At 40.3% G+C, this 23,847-nt stretch overlaps 1 protein-coding gene across 5 annotated transcripts in view; it reads right to left on the reverse strand.

Annotated features, from left to right (window-relative positions):
* RASGEF1B (RasGEF domain family member 1B) overlaps positions 1-23,847 on the reverse strand; it is a 634,161-nt gene that overhangs the window by 23,218 nt on the left and 587,096 nt on the right. For 2 of the 5 annotated variants that reach the window (XM_017530209.2, XM_017530207.2), the window contains exons 1-4: positions 19,451-19,604; positions 7,728-7,910; positions 5,902-6,024; positions 5,034-5,171 (exon numbers count right to left, since the gene is read on the reverse strand). In XM_017530209.2, coding sequence (XP_017385698.1) covers positions 5,034-5,171; positions 5,902-6,024; positions 7,728-7,904 — 438 coding nt within the window. In that variant the 5' untranslated portion in view covers positions 7,905-7,910; positions 19,451-19,604. Of the gene's footprint in view, positions 1-5,033; positions 5,172-5,901; positions 6,025-7,727; positions 7,911-19,170; positions 19,366-19,450; positions 19,605-23,847 lie in introns of those variants that run through there. The other 3 variants (XM_037739153.1, XM_017530206.2, XM_017530208.2) reach the window with 2 other exon arrangements.

Below are 23,847 nucleotides of genomic sequence, written 5' to 3' on the forward strand. Positions count from 1 at the left end.
TACTAGGTAAACACATACGGAAGCAAAAACCATACACACTACTTTCTATGAACACCTGTATACATAGGAGCAGCTCTAGAAGGATACACACAAAACTGACAACAGCTGTTATTTTAAGAGGGAAGTAGGACTGATGGAAGTTTTTTGGCTTCTTTTGCTTTGTGTTATTTCTTTTTTTAAAAATCCAAGTGAATATATTCCTATATTACTTAATATGTTAAAAAGAAAATGTTTTAAAACTTTCCCACAGAATGGGATTTCTTGGATAACACAAGTATGAGACATGTACAAGAAAGTTCTTTTCACTTAAAAAAGCCGACAACTCATTTAAAAATATTCATTATTCTATGCCTCAGCTGCTATTCCATGCATGTTATCATTCCTACATTACGCACCTTCTCCTTGCCCCTTCCCAGGATCCCCACAAAAAATACTTCATTCAGAAATGACCACTTCTTTTCAGGGTACCACCAAGGGTACCCACTGAGAAGTAATGAGCAGAACAAATAGCTGAATGGGGGCAGCCTGGGTTCCACCCCAGAGATCTTGATTGACTTGGTCTGTAGTGCACTTGGGTCACATGATCTAGATGCTCCTCAGCTGATCTTTGTATAAGCCAAGTGTAAAAAGCAATGCTCTGCCTGCATGTCTGCTGAAAATTTTTATTCTGCTAAAAACTTTTATTCTGCAATTTAAAAAAATTACTGGGGGAAGAGGCAGAGAAATGTGGAGTCAGGTTGTTAGCAAAAAACTGCATCAAAATATAAGGGAAAAATGTACGCAATAGAGTATGGGGAAAGCCATTCAACAACTGGTGTGTGAGCATGTGACAGAGGGTATGTATGTGACCTCTTTTAAAAGTTTCCTGCTGCCATTTGATTCCATTTGAGAAATCAAGCATTGTGTTGTTAAGCATGGTTCCTGAGTCATGAATTACTAAATATGCACTTATTCTTTTTTATAACTTCAAATGCCAGTGACAGTAATTACCTGGCAAATAAAGATAGAAGTTCTTATTATAAAGACCAGCCCCTTAAGGAAGAGAAAATTGCATTCTACCCACTACAGTCATTTGTCATGTAATTCAATCATTAGTTTCATTTCATGTTTCTTGCAGGCAAGTCCTAATAAACCACTTCATTTTGGGCAAATCCCCAGGGGGGATACATAGTAAGCCAAATTATGTAGAACTGTCCTGGCAGATTCAGAAGAACCTGACTAAATTATACATAGGGCACACCTGGATTCACAGACTGCCAAAAGGTAAAAAAAAGAAAAGTCCCAGGCAAGAAGCAACAAATCCCAACCCAGGCCCACACTGCTTCCAGTAGAGGGAAATAATTTTTCCCTATTCCAGTAATTAATTTGTTCATTTACTCATTGATTCACTCATTCATTCAAACACTACTGAGAGACTGCTAGGTGCCAGGTACTGAGCTAGGAGTTGAGGATTCAGTGGTGAACAAAGACGGTGCAGCATGGGGTCTAGAGGGGAAAACAAGCAATAAAGTGCAAGTACAGTCATCCCTCAGTATCCTCGGGATGGTTCCAGGACTTCCCTCAGATACAAAAATCTGCTCAAGTCTCTTATAAGATGGTATGGTATTTTCATAAAATGGTATGGTATTTTCATACAACATCTGCACATACTCCTGTATACTTTAAACCACCTCTACGTTATTTATAATACCTAATGTAATCTAAATGCTACATAATTCACTGTGATACTGTATTGTTTAGGGAATGATGACAAGGGAAAAAAAGTCTGTATATGTTCGGTACAGACTTAATATTTTCTGAATATTTTCAATCCGAGGTTAGTTGAACCCATGGATGGAGACCCCATAAATACGGAGGGCCAAGCTATAATTACTCATCACAGAGTGCTAGGAAGCACTGTGAAGGGGAGGGCAGTGACAGCCAATAATGGGAGGGGGTATGATCATAGCTGGGGTGCTGAAGGAAGGTCTCTCTGAGGAGAAACACCTAAGCACATGACTGATAGGGAGCCTTACAGGCAAAGAGCTGGAGGAAGGACATCGATCACACAGTTTCAGAGCTGAAAGGGCATTAACACAAGGCAGTTACTTCTACGATATATAGAGATGAGGAAGGAGTAAGGATTTAGAAGACTTGCCAAAACACACTCAGATAAACCAGCTGGCAAGTGTGAATTTGAATTCTGAATACTGAATAGAAGCAGCTAAAGAAACAACATCTCCCTGTGAAACGCAATCTGATCAAGGCAGGTGACACCTCTCCAGTCAACCCTTAATCAATTCCTTGGTTGGAACTGGCTTGTCTTCTTATCTCCTCTTTTCATGCTCAAAACTATCTGAACTTCTCAAGGTTTCCATCAAGAATATGTTATTAACATGGGAGTGTTGAAAAGAAGCCAGGGTCAGTAGGCTGTTTGGCACTCCTCTCTGTTCTACCCAGCTCTGGAATCGCGTGATTCTGTTCAACACAAAGACCGATTCCCATCTGGTAAACACAGATAGAAATCATCTCCCCTTTGACTCCCACAAGAAAGACCATCCATTTGGTATTTTCAAAACACCAACATTTTATCTAAAAAGAAAAAGATTGTTAACTTTTCTTTTTCTTAGAAGAGCTAAGTTATAAAGGCAATAGAGGGAAAGAAAGATGACTGACACATAATGCTAAATGGCTAAAGAAAACTTGGCTGAAATGAAAACTGTCTGACTTAGGTCTCAGCCTTCATACAAGAAAAAGCCCTTATGATGTCACTTATCTTTTGAGCAGCTTCACATACATAAACCAAGGTCACTGAGCCAGTATTGACCCTTCCAAAGAACTCAACAGCTAACCCCTCTAATATAAGATTTACTACAAAACTGCACTGTGATGCACTTTTGCCTTTATAAGCAAGGGACCTATCAATTTATACCTGGCTAGAACCTGTAACAGGCAAACTGGCAAAATGATTATAATCGTCATAACTTGCACAGTGACTCAGGAAATGACTCATTCAGCCTGGCAGAAATAATGGCTGTCTCAAGCACTTGGGTTCATAATAATAGAATGTCATAAAGTAACAGCAAAATGGTTAATCCCATTTTCAGAAGAACGTAATACAGGAAAGCCCATACAAATTTTTCAAGAGCTATCCTTATATAATTTTAGTCTGATTTATTTATTTATTTATTTATTTATTATTATTATTTTTTGAGACAGAGTTTCGCTCTTGTTACCCAGGCTGGAGTGCAATGGCGCGATCTCGGCTCACCACAACCTCCACCTCCTGGGTTCAGGCAATTCTCCTGCCTCAGCCTCCTGAGTAGCTGGGACTACAGGCACGCACCACCATGCCCAGCTAATTTTTTTGTAGTTTTAGTAGAGACAGGGTTTCACCATGTTGACCAGGATGGTCTCGATCTCTTGACCTCGTGATCCACCCGCCTCGGCCTCCCAAAGTGCTGGGATTACAGGCTTGAGCCACCGCGCCCGGCCTTAGTCTGATTTTTTTAAATTGGAAGAAATGGCATTAAAATGTACTCACAAATTTACGGCTGGGTGCAGTGGCTCACACGTGTAATTTCTGCACTTTGGGAGGCCAAGGCCAATGGATTGCTTGAGCCCAAGAGTTCAAGACCAGCCTGGGCAATATAGTAAGGCTTTGTCTCTACAAAAAATAGAAAAAACTAAAAACTAGCCAGGCACAGTTTTATGCACGTGGAGTCCCAGCTACTAGAAAAGCTGAGGTGGGAGGATTGATTAAGCCAGAGAAGTCAGGGTTGCAGTGAGCCATGATCGCACCATTACACTCCAGCCTGAGCAACAGAACAAGGCTTTGTCTCAAAAAAAAAAAAAAAGGTATCTTGTTATACGTTGCAGCACACCACTGGAGTGCTCAGGAAAGATTATTCATAATGGAAAATGGATTTTAAGACGAATGAAATGCAACATCAGTACAAATGCCAAATGCTTCATCTACTTTTTCCAGGTGAAAGTGTATCTGTGCCTAAACAACTTGTTCCCAGAAGCCAACCTGCAACACAGAAACTACAAGGACATCCCTGCCCAACAAGTCTTAACACAGAATACTAGCCCTCTGGGCCTGCTTCGGAAAGGATAACCTTGAATCTGTCACAGCTAGTAGTTGGTGCTTATCAAAGGCTCAACTGAGGGAAGTGATATTTATGAAAGACTATCTCAGAGACTTACTAATCTCCACTGATACTAGATTCTATCCTTAAATCAACATCTGGGCACTAGAAGACTTGCCTCATTTTCTCAGTCTTCTCCCTCAAGAATTACCTTTGCTAATTTTCACATAAGTCTATGAACTCAGCTTCTATCCAAGGACGTGTGTTATAAACACCATAAAGAGCAGTTTCCAGGATCTCATTCTATGCCCCTACACAAAGTTCTTCAGAAGATAGTTACTAAATTTTTCATTTAATTTCCACAAGAATTAGTACACTTTCTGTTTTCTGACAGTGAATATCACATGAACAGCTGTCTTTCCCTTTCATCTGGAACTTAAACTCATGCCACAGCAGTCCTGTCCTCCTCTACTGGTTCTCAACATGAGCATATTCGTTTTCTTCCTGCCATGGCCCAGAATGTCTATTTCTATTTATGATTTATTAGTCTACTATTTATCATCTATTAATATATTAATGTTATTTACTTTGTATCTACTAGTGTTTACATCTATTAACACGGCATTTATTATCATCAACCAGCTGTGTCAAATCTTTTTGGAAGGAAAAAAGGTATAAATAAAGTAAAATTAAATCACACTTGCAACATAAATCCTGTGCATGAGGTGACATGAACATAGCCCCAAATTAATCACATAAAACTCTAGATCATATCCCTTTGAAGTGGGATGGTATAATTATTCCCACTTGATATACTAAACAGACCAATATGTGATATGAAGGGCTTGCCCAAAGGCAAAACAGAAAGAAAGCAGTGGAGATTATGATGCATAATTCAGCACCATTTCCCACCCAGGCTCTGCCTGGGAATTCCAGTGGCTGTGCTAAATTCAGGTTACCAACCTCTTCGCCACTGGCTATTCGGTGAGCCAGATCTTTTAAGTTTCTCATCATTCTTTCATCCCGAAAATCATAGGGAAATGTTTCCGTCCATTCTGTGAGGAGCTGAAGGATTTTGGGTGCAATTTTTCTCATCTGGTTCTAGGAAGAAAAAGCAAATCTAATTCAGTGATATTTATCACTATGGACGACATCAAATAAATAGTTACAAATGATTTCACTGATAAACTTCTAGTGTAAAGTCTTTAGGGATGAAGAAGCTCCAAACCCCCTCCCTCTCCGTGTCAATGCCAAGTGCCACCAACTTAAGGCAGGACCTAGGGTTCCTCCATTGCATTTATTTTTTTTAGATTTTTTTTTTCTGTGTGTTTTTATTATTATTATTATTATTTTTGAGACAGAGTCTTGCTCTGTCACCCAGGCTGGAGTGCAATGGTGCGATCTCTGCTTACTGCAACCTCAGCCTCCCAGGTTCAAGCAGTTCTCCTGTGTCAGCCTCCAGAGTAGCTGGGATTACAGGTATGCGCCATCACACCTAGATAATTATTGTATTTTTAGTGGAGACAGAGTTTCACCATGTTGGCTAGGCTGATCTCGAACTCCTGACCTCAGGTGATCTGCCCACCTCGGCCTCTCAAAGTGCTGGGATTACAGGCGTGAGCCACCGTGCCCGGCCTGCATTTGATTTATACTGTGTTCTTTTTTCTTTATACCATTCACTATTCCCCTTACATACCCCCAATGCGATTTATGCAAGCCTGAGGATAAGCCGGGGTTACTAAAAAAAACAATTACACAGAATCTAAGCCATAGAGTTAACATTCCTAATAAAACAAACTGTAATATTATAATATTCAAAATGTACCATTACCTTATCACTATCAGGATCACTTAGTTGCTGGTGCTCAACACATAAGTGGCAAACTTTGGCCATTAGCTCATACGGATGCATAAATAACCGAGAACTGAGTAGGAAGGTAAATATGTATGTTCTCTGCAGCAGGAGAAAAAAAGTCATCATGGTTACATTCTCTCTGCAATTAATATCTTTCCTTTATACTATAAATCTTATTTCATTAAGTTCTCCTGATCATGTTAATATGCTGCAGTTTCAAAAGTAACGCCTACTAGTAGTAAAACAGTGTAAGCAGGATTTCTCCTTTATCTTCTAATTATGTTAACAGAAGTACAGGATAAGTTTGGCTCCTGGAATTATTCAGAGCACATTTTCACATCCATCCTCAGGAAGCCAGGATACCAAGACACATAACTCACTTTAGTAAAGAAGAATGAAATTCAGTCCAGAGAGATAAATCTGACTTGAATATCCTAGCCATACAGAACATGGCTCTGTGTCCAAGTATGCTGTAACTCAATGAAAACCAAACAAAAAATAACAACAAAAAACCCAACCTACCCAATGCACATAACACTCAAGAATTCTCCAGTGTGTCTAGCACGTCACACTGAAGTGTTTGTGTCAGAACATTCAAAGGCAGGCTTTCAAGTAACCTATTTATTTGCCTAAAGGCAAAGCAATTTAATAAAGCACAATATAACACTATATACTTTTCTTTAACTACATTGTCTTCCAAGACGCCAGTAATGAAGTAGTGCTTATTTGTTATAATAATTTCAGACTCCCAATGAAAAGAGAAATTCCATGGGGCTTTTCTTTTTTTCCTTAGGCGCCTTTACTAGCTCATAAACACTTACAGGGCAGAACAAGGGGTTCCTTTTACTTTTGATTACAAGTTTTCCCTGTATGGCAACACATCTGAAAATGCCATGTAACAAAATACACAGAGAGATAACTCAGTAAGAAACACTATGGTGAATTACTGTGGCAAGCACAAACTATCCTTTGCACACCAAGGTTATCATTAAATTTATAAAAACAAATGAATGCAGTCTCTGGATATTTTTATGAGATCTTTATCAATAACCAGCTGTTCAGTAAATCTCCTTCTACTAAGCTCAATTCCATAGACGCAGCTGTAGCACAAGGGAAGGGGGAAAAATCACTTATCCCAGAAAGAAAACCTGTCTTTGATCGCTAATGCTGGGAGTGAGACCATGAGCAAATACTCAACACTCTGAATTAGTTTTCTCCTCTCTTCCCTCTTGGAATTACTGCAAAGATTGAGAAAATACACAACCAATTCCCTAGATTAGAAAGCGCTATCTGTATCAATGTAGGTTACCAAGGCAAAACAAAGCAAACATGTAATCTGATGTCAAATCTATAAAGAATTACATCTTAAGCATAAATCTTGTTTTCTCTTCCATATACTTTCCTTTGTTACATTCACTTTTCTTAGCATAGTGATGGTCTTGGAAACAACAAAAAAAAAGGTATTACATATTCTGGGAGCATCCTATGTTCTCTGACATTTCTATTTAAGGACTAAGCTATATGCATGAATCAACTCTACAGATACTTCATTTAGATAGTATCAGACTGCCTACAATGTGGTACCTAACCTGAAAAGAAATTGATATGCACAGTACACCAAAATCTGATCCTTATCCAGGCTCAATTTGATTTCAAAGCAATTGATAATCAATAAACAATTTCTTATTAGAAAAACTCTTGGCAACCTAGATATAATTCTGTATCATCTAGGGTCCCTGCCTACCGTACTGTAATTTCTACTCACTGCCAAGGATGTGTTTCAGAGAAACATGAATACCTACATCTGGATAGTAATCCACATTAGGTACTAAGTGCTGGATGAGTGCTTCCAGGGATCCAGAGAGGAGGTTGTTGTCATGGTAATACAACCCTCCACAGCTGTCCTCTGCAGACTGATAGAGGTTTCGATTGTAACCACTGCTGTCAAACATTGCTGAAAAGGGAGGAGTCTGAGGCATGCTTTCCTAAAAGGAATAAAAAAGACGAAAAATAGTGTCAGCAATATGCAGTATGAAAATAAAGGTAAGCTTTAATAGGCACTAAGATTTAATAGTAATGAGAGAATAGGCAATTAAAATAATGGTTCAGGTTCTAACACAATATCAGAGCCCATCAAGAACCAAATTGCTCTCTGAGTACCACATGTATGCACAGTTTTGAGTACCACTCTCATTCAATCAAATATCAGACAATGCTTAGACCAAAGGCCCCATCTGGACTTAAAAGTTAAGTCTCTGGCTGTCATACTTAGATGTCACTCCTTCACAGTAGATTGTGGAAGCGGGCAAGGAAACTGAACTTGGATTTCTTTATTGCACAGAGTCACGTATTTTCCTAAGGTGAAAATGGGTACACTGTAAAATTTGGGTGGGAAAAGTTACCTAACACTGAAGAGCTATCCGAAGTACTGGAAGACAACCAAAATTGAAGCTGAAAACACTAAATTGCAAAATAGGCCTAGAATCAAAGTACACTGTGTTCATGTTTATATATGTATGTGTGTACATACAAGGTTTCATGCAGACTCCTCAGTTTTCACTGAAAGGACTGAAAACTCAGGTGCTGACTTTCACCCCTTGGTGTTAAATTCTCCTGGGGATGTGGGATGGTTATGTGTAAAGCCTCAGTTCTCAATAAGCATGCAGGCTGGGAAGGCACCTGATTTGGGAAACAAGGAGTACTGTGATGGTCCTGAGACAAGTTGCTTCTCTCCATCTGTGTACTTTGTAATTCACAAAGTCCTTGTCAGAGGGTGCTTTGCAGAGGCTAGAGGCTATTAAGCTATTACTTGGATTCCTAGGGACAGAGCACCCAGCGCTGAGAACAGATTCCTGGTCTCTGGAACCACGTCTGCACAATGGAGGCATTGAAGAGCTGCAGAAACTAGGGGTTTCAGAAGGCAAACAATGAGGGGAAGCCACACTCTAGGCTGTGGACTGACAGAGACAGGGTGTGTGGAGGCAGCAGGAGGACACAACCTGGACTAATCTTTCTTTTCAAGATGCCAAAGGATATTTGCATCTCAATGTGGGAGGGTTGTGGAGCCCTGTCTGAGAGTCACATCCATCACTCCTTGAGCATCTGTTCCAGCTACGGCTGAGAGGGGGACACAGAGCATCACAACCTGTGCATGTGCCTCAGCAGGGGGTGGCGGGGGGGGGGGGGCGTTAAGAGAAAATATCCATTATAAAGCCAACCTGGCAGATGAAAATAGCATTAGAGAAAAGACACATCAAGAAAAATAGGAAATAAAAAACCAACTTCATTTCTGTGTACTTTGTCCCATCCACAAACCAGTGCTGAAGGACAATTTAAAGGGATCCACGAAAACGCCACAAATGGAAAGAAGGTGATGGATGACTAAGAACCACTCTATCCAGGGGGATTTGTCACCACCAGCGTCACTGGCCCCATGGCTCTCCTTTAGGTAGCACATGGTCATAAGAGCCAAAGTGTCAGGTACTATGGGATATAACGTTAACACAATGGTCTGCACACTCCCTTAGTTGGCAAGACTTCACATGTAGGAAATGCAGTTAAATAAATTATTCAATGTCAACATTTTATAAGGCAATAGACAAAGTATGTTTTTTTCCCTCTACAAACTGCCAGGTTTCTGTGAGTACAATTCCTGCGCAATACAATCATTGCAAACTGACCGTCCTTGGTGGGAAGAAGAAGAGCCAGTCTGCCCTTGCCCTGAGAAACTCATAATGTCCTCAAAGTAGTAGGCAGAGACCTGAGATGAGAAGCACCTAAATGATCCTTCAGATAACGGAGAGAAAACCCTTTGTCTGGATTTGGCTGACTCTGGCTTAAAAAAAGCTTTCGATGGTTATAACCACAGTCTCCTTCACATATAGCATGAGGAGTGTCATGCTCTTGGAATTGGGATTTTTTTTTTTTCTTTCAGGAACCACACACTTTCTTTCACTGTAGCACTTACTCATTGCTAGTGCAACCATTCTAACAAAGTGCTTTCGAAAGATGGTCGGCCAGGATTCGGGAATTCCAGAAAATCCAAAAATGATAAATATTCAAAGGAACTATTGAAATCACCTGGCCCAGGATCTAGAAAACATTTCTTTTCATTTCCAACTGCAATCAGTTAAAGTGGTCGTCTAAAGTACGGATGAGCAAGGAAGATTTGGAAGCTGTAACTCCATGGGAGAATGTCGGTTCTAAGTGATTAGCAATGATTGTCAGGCAGTCATGGAAGGAGCCACAGCCCACGTGCCATAGCAATCTAGTCCAACCTCCTCTTCTTATAAATGCACACACTGAGACCAAGGGGGTAAGGTGAGCAGGCTAAGATGACCCAGCAATGAGGCTACAGCACATCGCTGCACTCTTGCTGGATGGAACTCCCCTGCATCAACTACTCTCCCGTCGTGGGCTCATTACCCTAAGCACCAACCCACAGACTGATTATGGGTCACTCAGATTTCGCTTTCAAGGAATCAGCACCAAAAGCCACCAAACATTTGTACTTCTTGTTTATTTACTCTTGTCTTAGAGTAGGCAAGGACTCAGATCTGGACAAAGATTCAGATTTAAAGATTCAGAATTAAGTCCTAATTCTGACACTTAATGGCTGTGATATCTTCAAACCCTCAACACTACCAGGTATGTTTTCCATCTGTTATTTCCAATTTTGCTTATCCCTTCCAAAATCCTAAATATTAACAAAAGTACTTATATTCTTTAGTGCAAGGATCTTCTTAGAGCATTATGATTAGAACAATGGCAAAAGACTTGTGTACTGTTCTTTGGAACTATATCACACAGAGTGTTTCTTTGAAGAGGTGAATAATATCAATACTTGGAAAACTTCCCTGAACAAGGCACCAAAAGAAAATAATGCAAATAGCGACAGAAACCAAATTGAGGTAAATGAATAAGGGTTATGGCTTACTGTGCATAAAAATCAACTGTAAGTAAAGTTATGTCAAAGGCTATTTTCTGTCTTCTAAATAGCCCGAAGTTATGCTGCTAATTAGCTGATTTCATTTTCCCATGAAACTGCCTTGATTGTTGAACTTGCACAGAGCAATAACCAACTACTGATATTCAAGTCACTTCAGTCCCTTATTTGTTATGCACAATAGTCTTATTTTTCTACCTCCCTATATATTCCAGACAGAATCTTTTAAATTCCTTAATCGCTTCTCCCTTCATTAGTCATAATTCTTCTCATTATGGGATACTGTGTGCTGAAAAATGTCTTCACATTTCACGGATCTTTCCCTCTCTGAATCCCCCATCAAGGTCTTTCTCATGATATCTGTGATATGGAAGGCTCTCAGAATTTCGCTGGTTCAATTTGTGTAATGCTTTACTGACTACAAATGCCTTCCTGGATTCTACAACCACCTCATCTGGCAGGCATCCTCATCTTTTTTTGAGTACAAAGCTGAGGTTCAGAAAAACTGTAATAATTTGCTTGGGGTTAGACATGGAGTAAGGGACAGATGGGGTAGGGTTTCAGAGATAGGTCTTCAGATTCTAGGTTCAAAATTTATTACACCACATCATGATATGCTGCAAATTGTCTTCTTTGAACTTCTAATGTTTAATCATAAAACGAAAATCCTGTCAGTCTGTCTCGAATTACAGGCATTAGAATAATTCATATGTTTTACATGTTCTACATAAATCCTTGCTCCAAAGACATATTAATACCATTAATTACTCTTATTAAAAAGTCCGCCTGTCAACAGCAGTATTTAAGCTACTGGCATTTGCTATCAAAACATAACCTCATTGAGACATAGGGATTCCAGAGATTCTAATATGGATGTTAAAAAATGTTACAGTGTCCTCAAAACTGGGATGCATGTAAACAGTTGAGAGGTAAGAAAACATGTTTACTTAACAGTCTTTTTAAGTGATATATGCAATGACAGAACATCTAAGAATGGATCGCCTCTTAGATTCAATGAAATACAGTAATATTTGCTTGTATGTACTTCATAGATTTCCAGCAAAAAATTTTAATGAGAGAAATGACCAAGAGTAAACTCATGGTTCACAGTATTTATCACTCATTCCTGGACAATGTCTAACAAGTGGCCAGTCTAGCTGTTTCAAAAGATCAACAGAGGCGTAACAGAGGCGTTTGATAAACACAAGGAAAAATCAGCATAATGGTACAGAAAGTACTGATTGTGAAACAGAATTTTAAACACCTACGAAGACAAACATAATAGTTTGTTTTCTCTAAAGTGTCTTTTCTCTTATTAGCCATACCAAGAGCTACTGTTTGTTCGGTGTTACTCAGACTTGATGTTTGAGTCTTAACTGATTCAGTTCTGGAATTGAAAAGAGGGGTCCAAAAGATTAAATATTGGTTTAGTTCTTGTTAAGAAAATAAATCCAATATCCAAAGTACTGGACATGAGAATCCAGACAAGTATTTATCCCTGGGCACTATTAACTCCAGGGATCACTTCCTAATGATTTCTCCAGGAGAAGAAAGGCTCAGTGTAAGGCTACTCTTAACCCGTAACTTCGATTTATTTCATTCAGTCAGTGCAGTTCTCATGCCTTCATTTGCAGCAAATCTTTTCCTTTCAGTTTCCACAACTAATATTTTCTGTTTCTGGGATCCTATAAACTCTCAGCTTACTCCTCTGAACACTTTGCAACACAGCCTCAAAACCAGCCTCTCCACTGTCTGCCATCTGTCGTCAGTACAAATTTTGCCTAGCTCAATACACCTATCGATGGGGACCAGCTAACAAAAAACTTTGTTTAGGAAAAACTGACTCTTCTCCAAAATTAGAATATGTGGACGGAACAGCAAGTTAAATACTGGCATTAATGTATCATAAAGTCCAGTTTCAAAGTAGCTAATTCCTTCAAAAAATAAGAGATTTGTATGAGATACAAGAAAAAGCTGCTGGCTTTATGCAAATCCTACCAATAAACATAAGAGCAGAGAGCAAGTTAATCTCCAAAGCTATTTTCACCTTACAAAGTTTCATTTGTAAGCCAGTTTCTTACAACTCAAAATAAATTCAATTCAGTTAGTGGCTCTTAACTTTTAGGGAGATTCACAAACCTCTCCCCATCACCACCCCCAGAGAAATTTACAAACCAGTTTTCATATACTTTCAGGGAGTTAACAGACCTGAGATTAAGAAGTCCATGTGCTAGCTTGTACAGAACCTAGATATGATTTCTCTTCCCCAAGAAGGGAGAACATGGTGGCTCTGACAGTAACCTTGGTCTAACACTTTCAAGACTGGCTCCTTAGAAATCAAGGAATTCTTGTATTTTCAGGTAGTACCAATCAAATTAAGAGAATAAAATAATCATAATTCTTTTGGTTTGGGTACAGCTATTGAAATGGGTTTTTTCTTTTTTCTTTTCTGCGTAAATTGAGGCAGCACTTTAGGATGTGAGGACATGCAGGGAGATAATGGGAAACAGATCCTGGTTTCAAAACAATGAACCAGGTGAAAAGAAAGTATACAGCCACCAAAATTAGCATATAGATTACATGTTATGCTGGAAAATCTTCCAACAGGAAGTCAAGATATACCCAACCTAGGTATACAAGATGAATGTTCTTTCTTAAAATTAATTTGGGAAGCTGAAAAGTTAGTTGACAGACAAGACATCTTACAGGGGCAGCTAATTTGGTCACAAAGATAGATCATGTTCTTCCAAGGACCCTGAAAAAGTTCAGCCTGACATTGATCCAGCAGCAAGGAAGCAAGCTCTGGGTGATTTACGAGATGAATGGATTTGAAAGGCATGCCTAATGGTTTCAAACCCACTAAAGCACCAGATGAAAAGCTGCCTTTTTCTAAACAGCAGACTGTGTTTGAATTAGCGACTGCTTTTGCACAATGTTATTTATGATGAAGCAGGTGCACCAGGATAAGGTGGTTTCAGGTGACAATTCGAATTGGAAAAGAGGTTGAGGAAAAGATGAGTATGGGAACTAAATCAAAAGCTATCCCTCAGTGTCTGTAAGAGGTGCTCTGTAAATCTCTACCAGAATGTCAAGTCAGCATTTCCTCTACATTTGAAATGAGACAGAAAATGTAAGAGTCAAAGATAAAAAAGATATATTTTTTTCAATCCCTATTTCATCATATATAGAGTGCTTCACTGAAATATTTAGTAAATCCAATGCCTTGATGTTGGTCAAAATATTTTAGCTTCTGTTCAAATGTTGGGCATGTGTCCCAATTAAAGAAGAAAAAAAAAAAACACTTAAGTAGACGAAGGCCTCCGTATCACAGCTGAACTTTGAAAGCATATTTGTTTAGTGGGGAGAGGTTTAATGTAATATTCCGGAATTACTGGTTCCTGAATTCCCATCTAGATGCCAGAGAAACTTTGCCCTTTGGTGAGATTCATCTTCAACAACTTGTTTCTTCCTTTTCTCCCTTGAAGTTGCATAGATCTGAATTAGGAGTTCACAGATCAGCTTCACTCCAGCTGTTATCTCAAGTACTTGCAGCCTGCCTTCTTTTGGTCTGCTACAACACAAAGATTGACTGCACCTTCCACAGGGTGTGTCTAACTATGGATTTGAGCCAGGATGAAAGGCAAAAGTAAAGTTTCTGACACTATCTAAAACATGACTTAAGTTTGAAAAAGTCTAGATTATCTTCTTATTTCTGTCCTCAGTCAGAGGAAGTCCTAAAATCAGAGATTTCTAACGGCATCTCTGGAAAATGTGGAAATGCTACACCTCTGCATACCTCCTTTAAAAAAAAAAGAAGTATTGTATTGAGAGGGCAAACAACACAGAGAAGACAACTCAGAATCAACTCACTTTTTTGGTATGTGAACAGAAAGAAATTCCAAGACTCCAAGATAAGTACCTTCTTTGAAACTGAGTCCCAAATATTTAGTAGATTTCAAAGTTGAGGGAAAAAAAAATTAGTAATTTTTGAGGAAGGAAGATCCTATTTCTCTCTGCAATGAAACAGTGATATTATTTCCTGATTTGACTTATTGGCATCTACACAAAAAGTGAATTTACATTCTGCTTGATTTGTCCTGGATTCTACTTAAATTTCTCCTAATTCCTTATTGATCGAGGAAGGGGATTCTGATTCAAATAGTTTACTATCTTTGGTTTCCTTGGAAGAAAAACAAAGCTAAGATTTGTCATCTTTCGTCCTGGGAATATGTTATTAGCAGTTTGTTAAAACACAAATGACATTTCAGCACATGATGTGAACAGTCAGTTAAAACTCTTCTATAAAATAAATCTTTACTGTGTGGGAACTGAACACAGGACATACTGAATGTAAAGAATGTAATGCATACATTCTTTATGCATTAACTTTCTAATCATCTACATGTTTCATGCAGTTCCTAAACTGGACGGTAGATGGCTCCTCATTCCTTGTCTTTCAAAGGGTCGACACTAGCAGTAACAGTGCTGATTCAGAAAAGCAAAGGGACAAGTAGACTGATAGGGAAAATATCTTGGCATATTATTGAACTATGCAACTCATGTTGTACAGGTGAAGACGTACTGGCTAATAATGCCATTTGATCATAATGCTTTACGTTATAGGTGTTCGTCTATAATGGGAATTAAATATTTACCTAGAAGAATAAAAATGATCTCTGGATAATCAAAATCATCATTATCTAATTGAGTGCTGTCAAAAAGAACTTTCTGTGATACTGAAAACGTTCTTTGTTTGCACTGTCCAATACAGCTACACTTAAAATGTAGCTTATTACAACTGAAAAACTAAATATTAAATTTTGTTTAATTTAAATAAACTTAAGTTTAAATATCCTCATATGGCTAGTGGCTACCATACTTAACAGCACAGATATGAGTAGCTGAATCATCCTTTATACACGGTAGATCTCAAGACAAATTATATAAATAACATCATGTGGAGAACATTCTTTAATAAAAGGTTTTATTTTTCTATACCTAATTCATCTCAGGAAAATAATCTGATACCTAATGAGGATGTTTATTAAAAAGCAGAGTTTTCTATTTACATTTTAGTATGTAACATGGTTACTGGGATAATTTTCCAGCTGTAAGTTTTTGAAAAGCTATATTCATCCATCTCCATTTTTCTCTTTTAGATCAATAGAAGGATACTGGTAGTCCAGGCTAATTTGTACCTTCTCTGGGTTAAACTAATTTTCTAAGCAGGGTTTCCTAATAAAATTTGAATCAACTGAATGATTTCCAGACATAGGCATACCCTAAAATGAAATAATATATAAGCCTAAGAAAAAATGATTGCTCAAAAGAAATTTAAAAAATTAGTGGATTACAAGTAATATTAACTTAATAGGGAAAAAAATCTTCTGACACCAACCTTTTTGATAATTAGTCATTTTTAATAATCATACTTAGAGAAAAACAAAAAGCAGTTTAATGATAAATTTCTATATAAAATCATCAATAAAATGAAATTTCACTCTCCTCTTTTCATTTTCATGTACCCAGAAAGTAGGTGAACATTTAACTGCAAATCACTTCCCCTTCCATTAGTCCATCCCTAAGATAGGGTGTAATTGCATGAAGTGATAGTACAACAAAATAATGCAGTTATGACAGACCTAAAGAACTCATAAATCATTCCATTCAACTCCCCACAGTCACTTTACAGATACTGTAGGTATAGAGAAAAAAATAACTCACTGGTTAGGGTTCCAGATCGGCCAGAACCCAAGTCTCCTTATTTCCAAGGCAGAAATATGCCCACAGCACTAGGCTACAACATCTATCACTTTAGGATAAGCAAAGGTTGCATGGATCTTTTTAGTAGTTTTAACTGGAGAACCAAAAAGGACAACTATAGGTCTGAAAGAGTGAGGGGGGTGGGGTGGCAATATCTGACTTCAGCTACTACTAATAAAAATCCCATAAATCTTCAACAGCATTTTCGACAGTGCAACTGGCCTCTTTATGGAGTCACAAAATGTTTCCAAAGCTTTTTCATTTATTATGTGCGGCATCAGAATCAAGTTTCCCAATCCCTGCTTCAAGGATTCTAGATTCTTCTCCCAAGTAAAGGAAAAGGCACTCTTTTCCCCCATCTCCTTTCCAAGGAGGTGCTCTCCTGGGGCCACCACAATGTTCCTCCCAAGTCCAATTCTTCCAGGTACTCTGTGGATATTGACAAAGCTGATTCCAACACTTCCTGAGCCATAGGCAATACTAGGGATCCCAGCTTCTCCCCTTCAATTTTCTTACTATTTATTTTTCCCTTAGAAAGGTGTATTGAATTGTTTTTATTTGGTCTATTGTACTCTATTAACCAGTAGTTAATTTTAGATTCTAAGAATAAAAAGTTATATAAGAACGTGTTATTCTAATACTTTGATCTAGTCATGTATAAATACATATGCATTCATGTACATATATGTATGTATATACACACACACACACATATCTATCTAGATGCTAAGCTGGAGGGGGTTGGCAGGAGACAATACGTGTGAATGTTTTCTGGTGATTCTCTTCTCCAAAAGACAGTATGATTCCCAAATATCAGGTGTGGTAGTATCAGATAAAATATCTAGAGGAGCACAAAAAATGAAGCAAGGCTGAAAATGCACGATAGGAGAAATAAATGCTAAGAATTTAACATTTCATTAGACAACTGGAAAGTACAAGGCCAGTATGCTTAGTAGTCAGAAATGTTGCCACCTCCAAGAAAACAAAGGATTGGCCGACATGCAGTGGAAGAATGCCAATAAGAAACTTGTTAATCAGTGGCTGATCTCATCTTCACTAGAAAATCTGCTGGAGAGGCATAATACAACACCGCTTGTAAACCCTGATGTCTGTCAAAACCCTGAGTGCCCTAAGGTCCTCCTCTCTAGCTCAACCACTGCCCCTCACTTAAAAAAATAAAATTACCTTTAATGATAGGGTTTAACAAGCTGCCATTCTTTTTTTCTGTTTTGAAAACCTCAACAGCAAAGAATTTTTATTTTCATTTCTCTTTTTTAAAAGAAATCCATTCTGTATTTGTTTTAAATCTCATGTGACCAGTTATTTTCATCGAAATCGCCGACCAGGTATACATACTCTGCTTAACCGTAAACCTCCTTGTTTCTTAGCAGAGGCTTATCGCCATGGTCTAACTATTTGTTAAATTAAGCCACAGCCATCACATGCCAAGCTCTAGCTACTGTTTTCACGAGGAAAGGGCAATTATTCACCCCATCTGAGTGTGACTGTGTCAGACATCATTCAAGAGTGCACCACCCTGATCCCTGGACTCTTCCCCTTTATGCGCCCAGTTCAGAGACCCTCCCTCGGCCATTAGACCATCTGAGCTAAATATAGATCTACACACACAGTTCCTGATCATCATCACATGGTGCTGCTGACGAAGGACTCCTTGGAGACGCGTTCGACCCAAACATATACACAAAATTTGTGTGCATATTCAGCTATATACACCATATCCACTGAATTCATCAGGAATGATGGACACATCTACGTTCCGAAGAAAAAATCGCAGTCTAGACAGTCTCCTCGTGCTATCTGCCACATTTGTGCCACCCTCGGCAGTGTCAGAGGACTAAGCTACGCTGCTTTAGCCTGAACTGCGCCGATTTGGCTGGGGCAAGACAGCAAGCAGTACTCAAATGTGTGTGTCCACACACACACACACACACAGGCCCGCGCACCCCAGACCCCGTCTCGCCCTTTTCCCTCATGCAGCACTGAAGTTGTTTTCACAGCTCCCCTAGAAAGAGCCCCCCTCAAGCTGACCTCCCGCGAGGCTCCCAGATACCTTCAGCTTATCTTAGAGTCCCCCGACAGGTGACCCGAGACTACTCCACTGAGCTCTGGCAAAAGCAAGGCGACTCCGTGTCTACCAAGTTTGCCAGGTGAACACCGAGGGATGACAGCACATCGCCTTGTCGGAGGGGAGTATGTGGCTTCTGTTCCCGTGTCCCTCCCTAAGAGTCACACTTTTAGATTATATGGCACTGACAACAAAAATAAACAGCTCCCCTACACACACACACACACACACGCACACAAAACTAGTCAAGAAGTGGAAGCACCAACCTAGGTATACACACCAAGGAAAGAAGAGATGAAAAAAATGATGGACGCCGACTACAACTCAAGACAAATCCTCAAAAACCACCGATCTCGAGACAGAAGGCCTGGCTGCGGGGTCGGGGAGAAAGAGGCACGGCACAACCCGACCCGCCCGTCCCCGCCCGGGTCCCAGCGGCCCGGCCTCGCACCTGTTGGGGCCGCGGCGGTCCCCGGAGCCCGCAGCAGCCGGCAGGGGCCCTCCTCCCCCGGTCCCAGGCGGTAGCCGGGCTCCTGGCGCCGGCGTTCGCGCTCGCTCGCCTCGGGATCTCCGGCAGCCTCGGAGCGCTCCCGGCAGCCGGTGCAGTCTCAGAGCCCCGCTCGCTCCCCGCGGGGTCTCCGGGGAGAGCGCAGCGCGCAGCAGGGTCCCGAGTTCCCGCTGCCAGGCTGCGGTCCCCCCCGGGAGAACAACCCAGCCCGGGTACAACCTACCCGCAGGTGGACTCCTGATCCTCCGCCTCCCGGCTGCTTGCCGCGGGCCCACAAATGCGGCCAAAGGACACGGAAGGAAAGCGCGCGGGAAGAAGAAAAACAAAATCTGCCTAACCAGTCGGGTTCCTTGTTTATACTGAAACTACGGCCGCCGCGGCCGCGCACGCCCCCTGCGCTCGGGAGCCGGCCTCCCGCCGCCAGCCCCGCCCCCCGGCAAGCGCGGGCCAATCACCGCGCAGCTCGCCGCCCACGCCGCCGCCGCCGGGGCCCGGCTGGCACTTCCCGGTGGGCCCGGGACTCCCGCAGCGCGTCGGCCTCGGCGCCCTCCCACGCAGGGGCTTTAGCGGCGCTGGTTGGGCTGGCTCCGAGTGTGCGCGTTTCGTCCGGGGTGCACCTGCCTGCCCGCGGCTGTTGTGCAGTCGTGAGTGTGCGTGTGTGTGTGTGGGCGTTCGTGTTCATTCACGTGTATACCATCTGTAAATACCGGCCCGACTCGTTACACAGTATCTGATAACATAATTGTGAGCTAAAAGGTTACTGTTCATGTAACTTTCACAAGAGAGCGGAGAGGAACCACAGAACATTTACTTAGCAAATACCACTTAGATCCTGGTGCTAAGCACTGTGCAAAACGCTGGAGGCTCACTGTTGGCAAAGCAGGCTTGTCTCTGCCATCGTGAAGCTTATGTAGTAGTCTCGTGGAGGACATACAGTCAGCAAGTAATCACCCAAACAGAATGTAAAATTACGGCTCGTAGAAGTTGCACGAAGGAGAGGAGCTTGTTTGTTCCCTGAAACATGATTCCGGAGGCAAGGCAGGGAGGCTAGTCCTCAGTGAGGGCTGTGTTGTCATGGTAACCGCGTACTCATTCCGAAACGGGATACTTGATAACTATTTCAAAAAAAAAAAGTAAAAACCTCAGTACTTCACTTTGCACATAAAGGAGGCCAGAGAGTAGTAATGATAGAAACACAGGAAGAAAGAGACCTATGGAAAGAAAAACTTTACAGAATTAGGAGACTATCAACTATATGTCTTTGAGTAAGTGATAAAGCTTTTCTGAGCTTCGGTTTTCTCCTATATAAAGCAACACTATTCATACCTGTCCTATACTGCTATAATTAAGATTACTGACGGAGGAGGAATCATTTCCCTCCTGCTCCATGGGCCCCTCCCACTCTCCTTCCTGGGGTGGAGTCACCTTGAAGCACATTTTGTTTATTCTTAGTTGATTCCTCCTTCATTTCCTTCATTTATGCCTCCTTTTACGTTTCTTCCTCTTTAACATGCTCCTTTCCCCCTTTCTGTAAATATGACTTCCCTGATTAAGTAATTCACTCTAACCTAGCTGAGCCTTTGACTTAACCATCACTTCTCTGCAGTTTAAATGAGAAGCCATAAGGCCAAGGGAGCTTGGTGGGCCAGCCATGCAGAGTGAAACACAGAGGCTGGGTGGCCCCGCCCTGCAGTTGTGGTTGTGCTGCTTGGTTGGTTTTTGAAGCTTAGTTTTCCCTGATTTTGTAACAAACGAGCCATATGACATTGGGCCAGTCACTTACGCTCTTGACATTACTTGTCCTGTAGCAAGAAATTAAGAGTTGGACAAAATCAGGATTTCTTAATGGAAAAATCTGACATATCCTTTGTAACCTCTGGATATGCACACTAGACCAGAAGATTTTGCCCAGTTTTACTTTCTAAAGTATCCCCCAACAAAGATATTTAGATTCTTAAGATGTAAAATGGATACCATGATAATATTAATACATTGCTCTCCAAATAGCATTCCCACTCCCTATTCTGGCAGATCCCTCTGGGTTCCTTCTAGCTTTCTGTATGCCAAGTATTAAATAAAGAGACAGTTCTGGAGTTGGGCATCCTGAACCCTAATTCTATCTCTCTTACAGAGCCACCTATAAAGCCTTAAGAAAAGGCACTGAAGGACTCTGGTCCAGTTTACTCATCTGAAAAATAGCATCATGGTTAATCAAAGTAACTTTTTCATAGGGTGTTGAGAAGACTAAAATAAATCCTGTTAGCAGGGAGCTATTTTTTATTTGCATTATCATCAATCCTCACCAAAACTCTGAGAGATAAGTACTATTATTTCCATTTCTGAGATGAAGTAATGAGGCTTGGGAAGGTGAGTCACTGGCCAAGGCCAATCATCTGGAAAGGCCATGAATTAAACCTATATATCTCTGATTTAATCCTCCTGCCTTCCCAATTCATAAAATTCATTCAATTACTGTGGGACGTATGAAATAGTGTTTAAAACTACTAGATATGTGTATTTAAACTAGAAGCCCGTTATTTTTTTGCAAAGCAATATTATTTGTCTCAAAGACACAAGTTTACTTTTCTTCATAGACATGAGTTTAACACTATTATTTGTAGTTTATGGAACACATGAACCTTCCATGAAAATCTCACAAAGTATTATTGTCTTCAAATATTTAAAATTTATCATTTTAAAGGAGAATGAGGCACCAGAACACCAGATAAGATTTAAAAGGGAAGGGTATAAGGGAATGGATTGTGGCTTCAGTGTAAGAAAAACATTAAAAATGTCCAAAGCAGAATGGTATCCTTTTTCAGCATTGAATTCCTGCTCTGTGCATATTAAAGGGCCTTGTGAAATAGCCATGTAACTCCCAAAAACACTGAGATGAGCAGTTCAAGGATATGTAATCTTAGCCTCAGATTGTAAATGGAAGAAAACAAACGCATTGATCAAACCACCTACCGCAGTCAATCTGGACCCCAGCCTAGGCCTTCTCACTTTCAAAGCTAAAAAACACAAACCTTTTTTTGCTAAGTGTGATGTACATGGCCTCTCTTGTATAATGACAATAGATTATGGGGTCTTAGGCCAATTAGACCAATCCAGCTACACACTTTAGAGAAAATCCCTTACTTTCCCCTTGCTATTTAAGTATGCTTTTCCATGACTTCCCTTTCCTCATCATCTGAGGGCCTAGAGAAAAAGGGGAAGGAGGCTGCTTGGTGTGCTTTGGTTTCATGCCCTCTTCCTGCTGCTAGCATGAGTAAAAGGAAGGCTGTCCCTGGGTCAGACTTTTTGGTTTCTTCTGAATGAGTTGGTCTTATAATGAATTAAGAACGGGTTTTTCTAACTCAGATTCTTATAGCCTTTAATATTAAGTCTGATTATTTTACTAGAAGATACCCTTGGTTTTGACTAATTGTCAATCTATGTTTAGCCTATTGAGTAGGAAGGGAGAAGGGAGAAAATGAATAATAAAATAATAAAATTAATAGGGGACCATATTGGAACTTTAGAGTAATTTTAAAAAGTGTATGTATATGTTTAGCATCAACCTTTGTACATACATAGCCCTGAAATATGATAAGGATGACCACAGCAGGACACAAAGACTTCGATATTCAAAATTCCGAGTCCCTGTCTAGTGCTGTCAATCCCTACATAACTATAAAATGAGGCCGCGCGTAATGGCTCACGCCTGTAATCCCAGCACTTTGGGAGGCTGAGATGAGCAGATCCCAAGGTCAAGAGATAGAGACCATCCTGGCCAACATGGTGAAACCCCATCTCTACTGAAAATACAAAAATTAGTTGGGCGTGGTGGTACACGCCCTGGGAGGTACAGCACCTCGTGGTGGTACAGCTACTCAGGAGGCTGAGGCAGGATAATCACTTGAACTCGGGAGGCGGAGGTTGCACTGAGCTGAGATCGTGCCACTGCACTTCAGCCTAGTGACAGAGTGAGACTCCGTCTCAAAAATAAATAAATAAATAAATAAATAATAAGCTAAAATGAACTCTTGATACAAGGAATTTCTCTGATGAAACAAATGACTGGGTCAGCCTTTGAATGGTCATTTCAATAATAATTTCCAACATTTGTTATAGTTTACAGTGTTCTTTCACATCCATTATCTTATTTAGGAAGAACATGGGGTCTGTGAGGGTCACTCAGTTCTGACAGTGGTCATTATAGAGACATATACTTTTCTCTTCTGGGATCACTAAAAATATTTTACATAGCCATTCATTTAAACTTGCTAAGAAGATACTCAACAGAAGAGAACTGGCTAAAAAAGACAATTTCAGGAGGTCTAGTTCACATATTCAAGTGATTCTTCATCACTGCCACTTTTTATCTCCCAGGTCCTAAAGTTGTATGAAAGAATATAACAACCGCATGGAAAATCCCACAACAGATAGTAGGTTTTCAAGTCTCCTAAGAAGATGCAAAAAAACTACTGTATCTTCATTTACAGACAAGAACTGTTGAAGGCAACTTTACTATTTTTTCTTTTTTTTTTTTGAGACGGAGTTTCGTTCTTGTTACCCAGGCTGGAGTGCAATGGCGCGATCTCGGCTCACCGCAACCTCCGCCTCCTGGGTTCAGGC

The sequence above is a fragment of the Cebus imitator genome, unplaced genomic scaffold (genome assembly GCF_001604975.1).
Source record: "Cebus imitator isolate Cc_AM_T3 unplaced genomic scaffold, Cebus_imitator-1.0 Scaffold64, whole genome shotgun sequence".
In the NCBI taxonomy this organism is placed as follows: Eukaryota; Metazoa; Chordata; class Mammalia; order Primates; family Cebidae; genus Cebus; species Cebus imitator.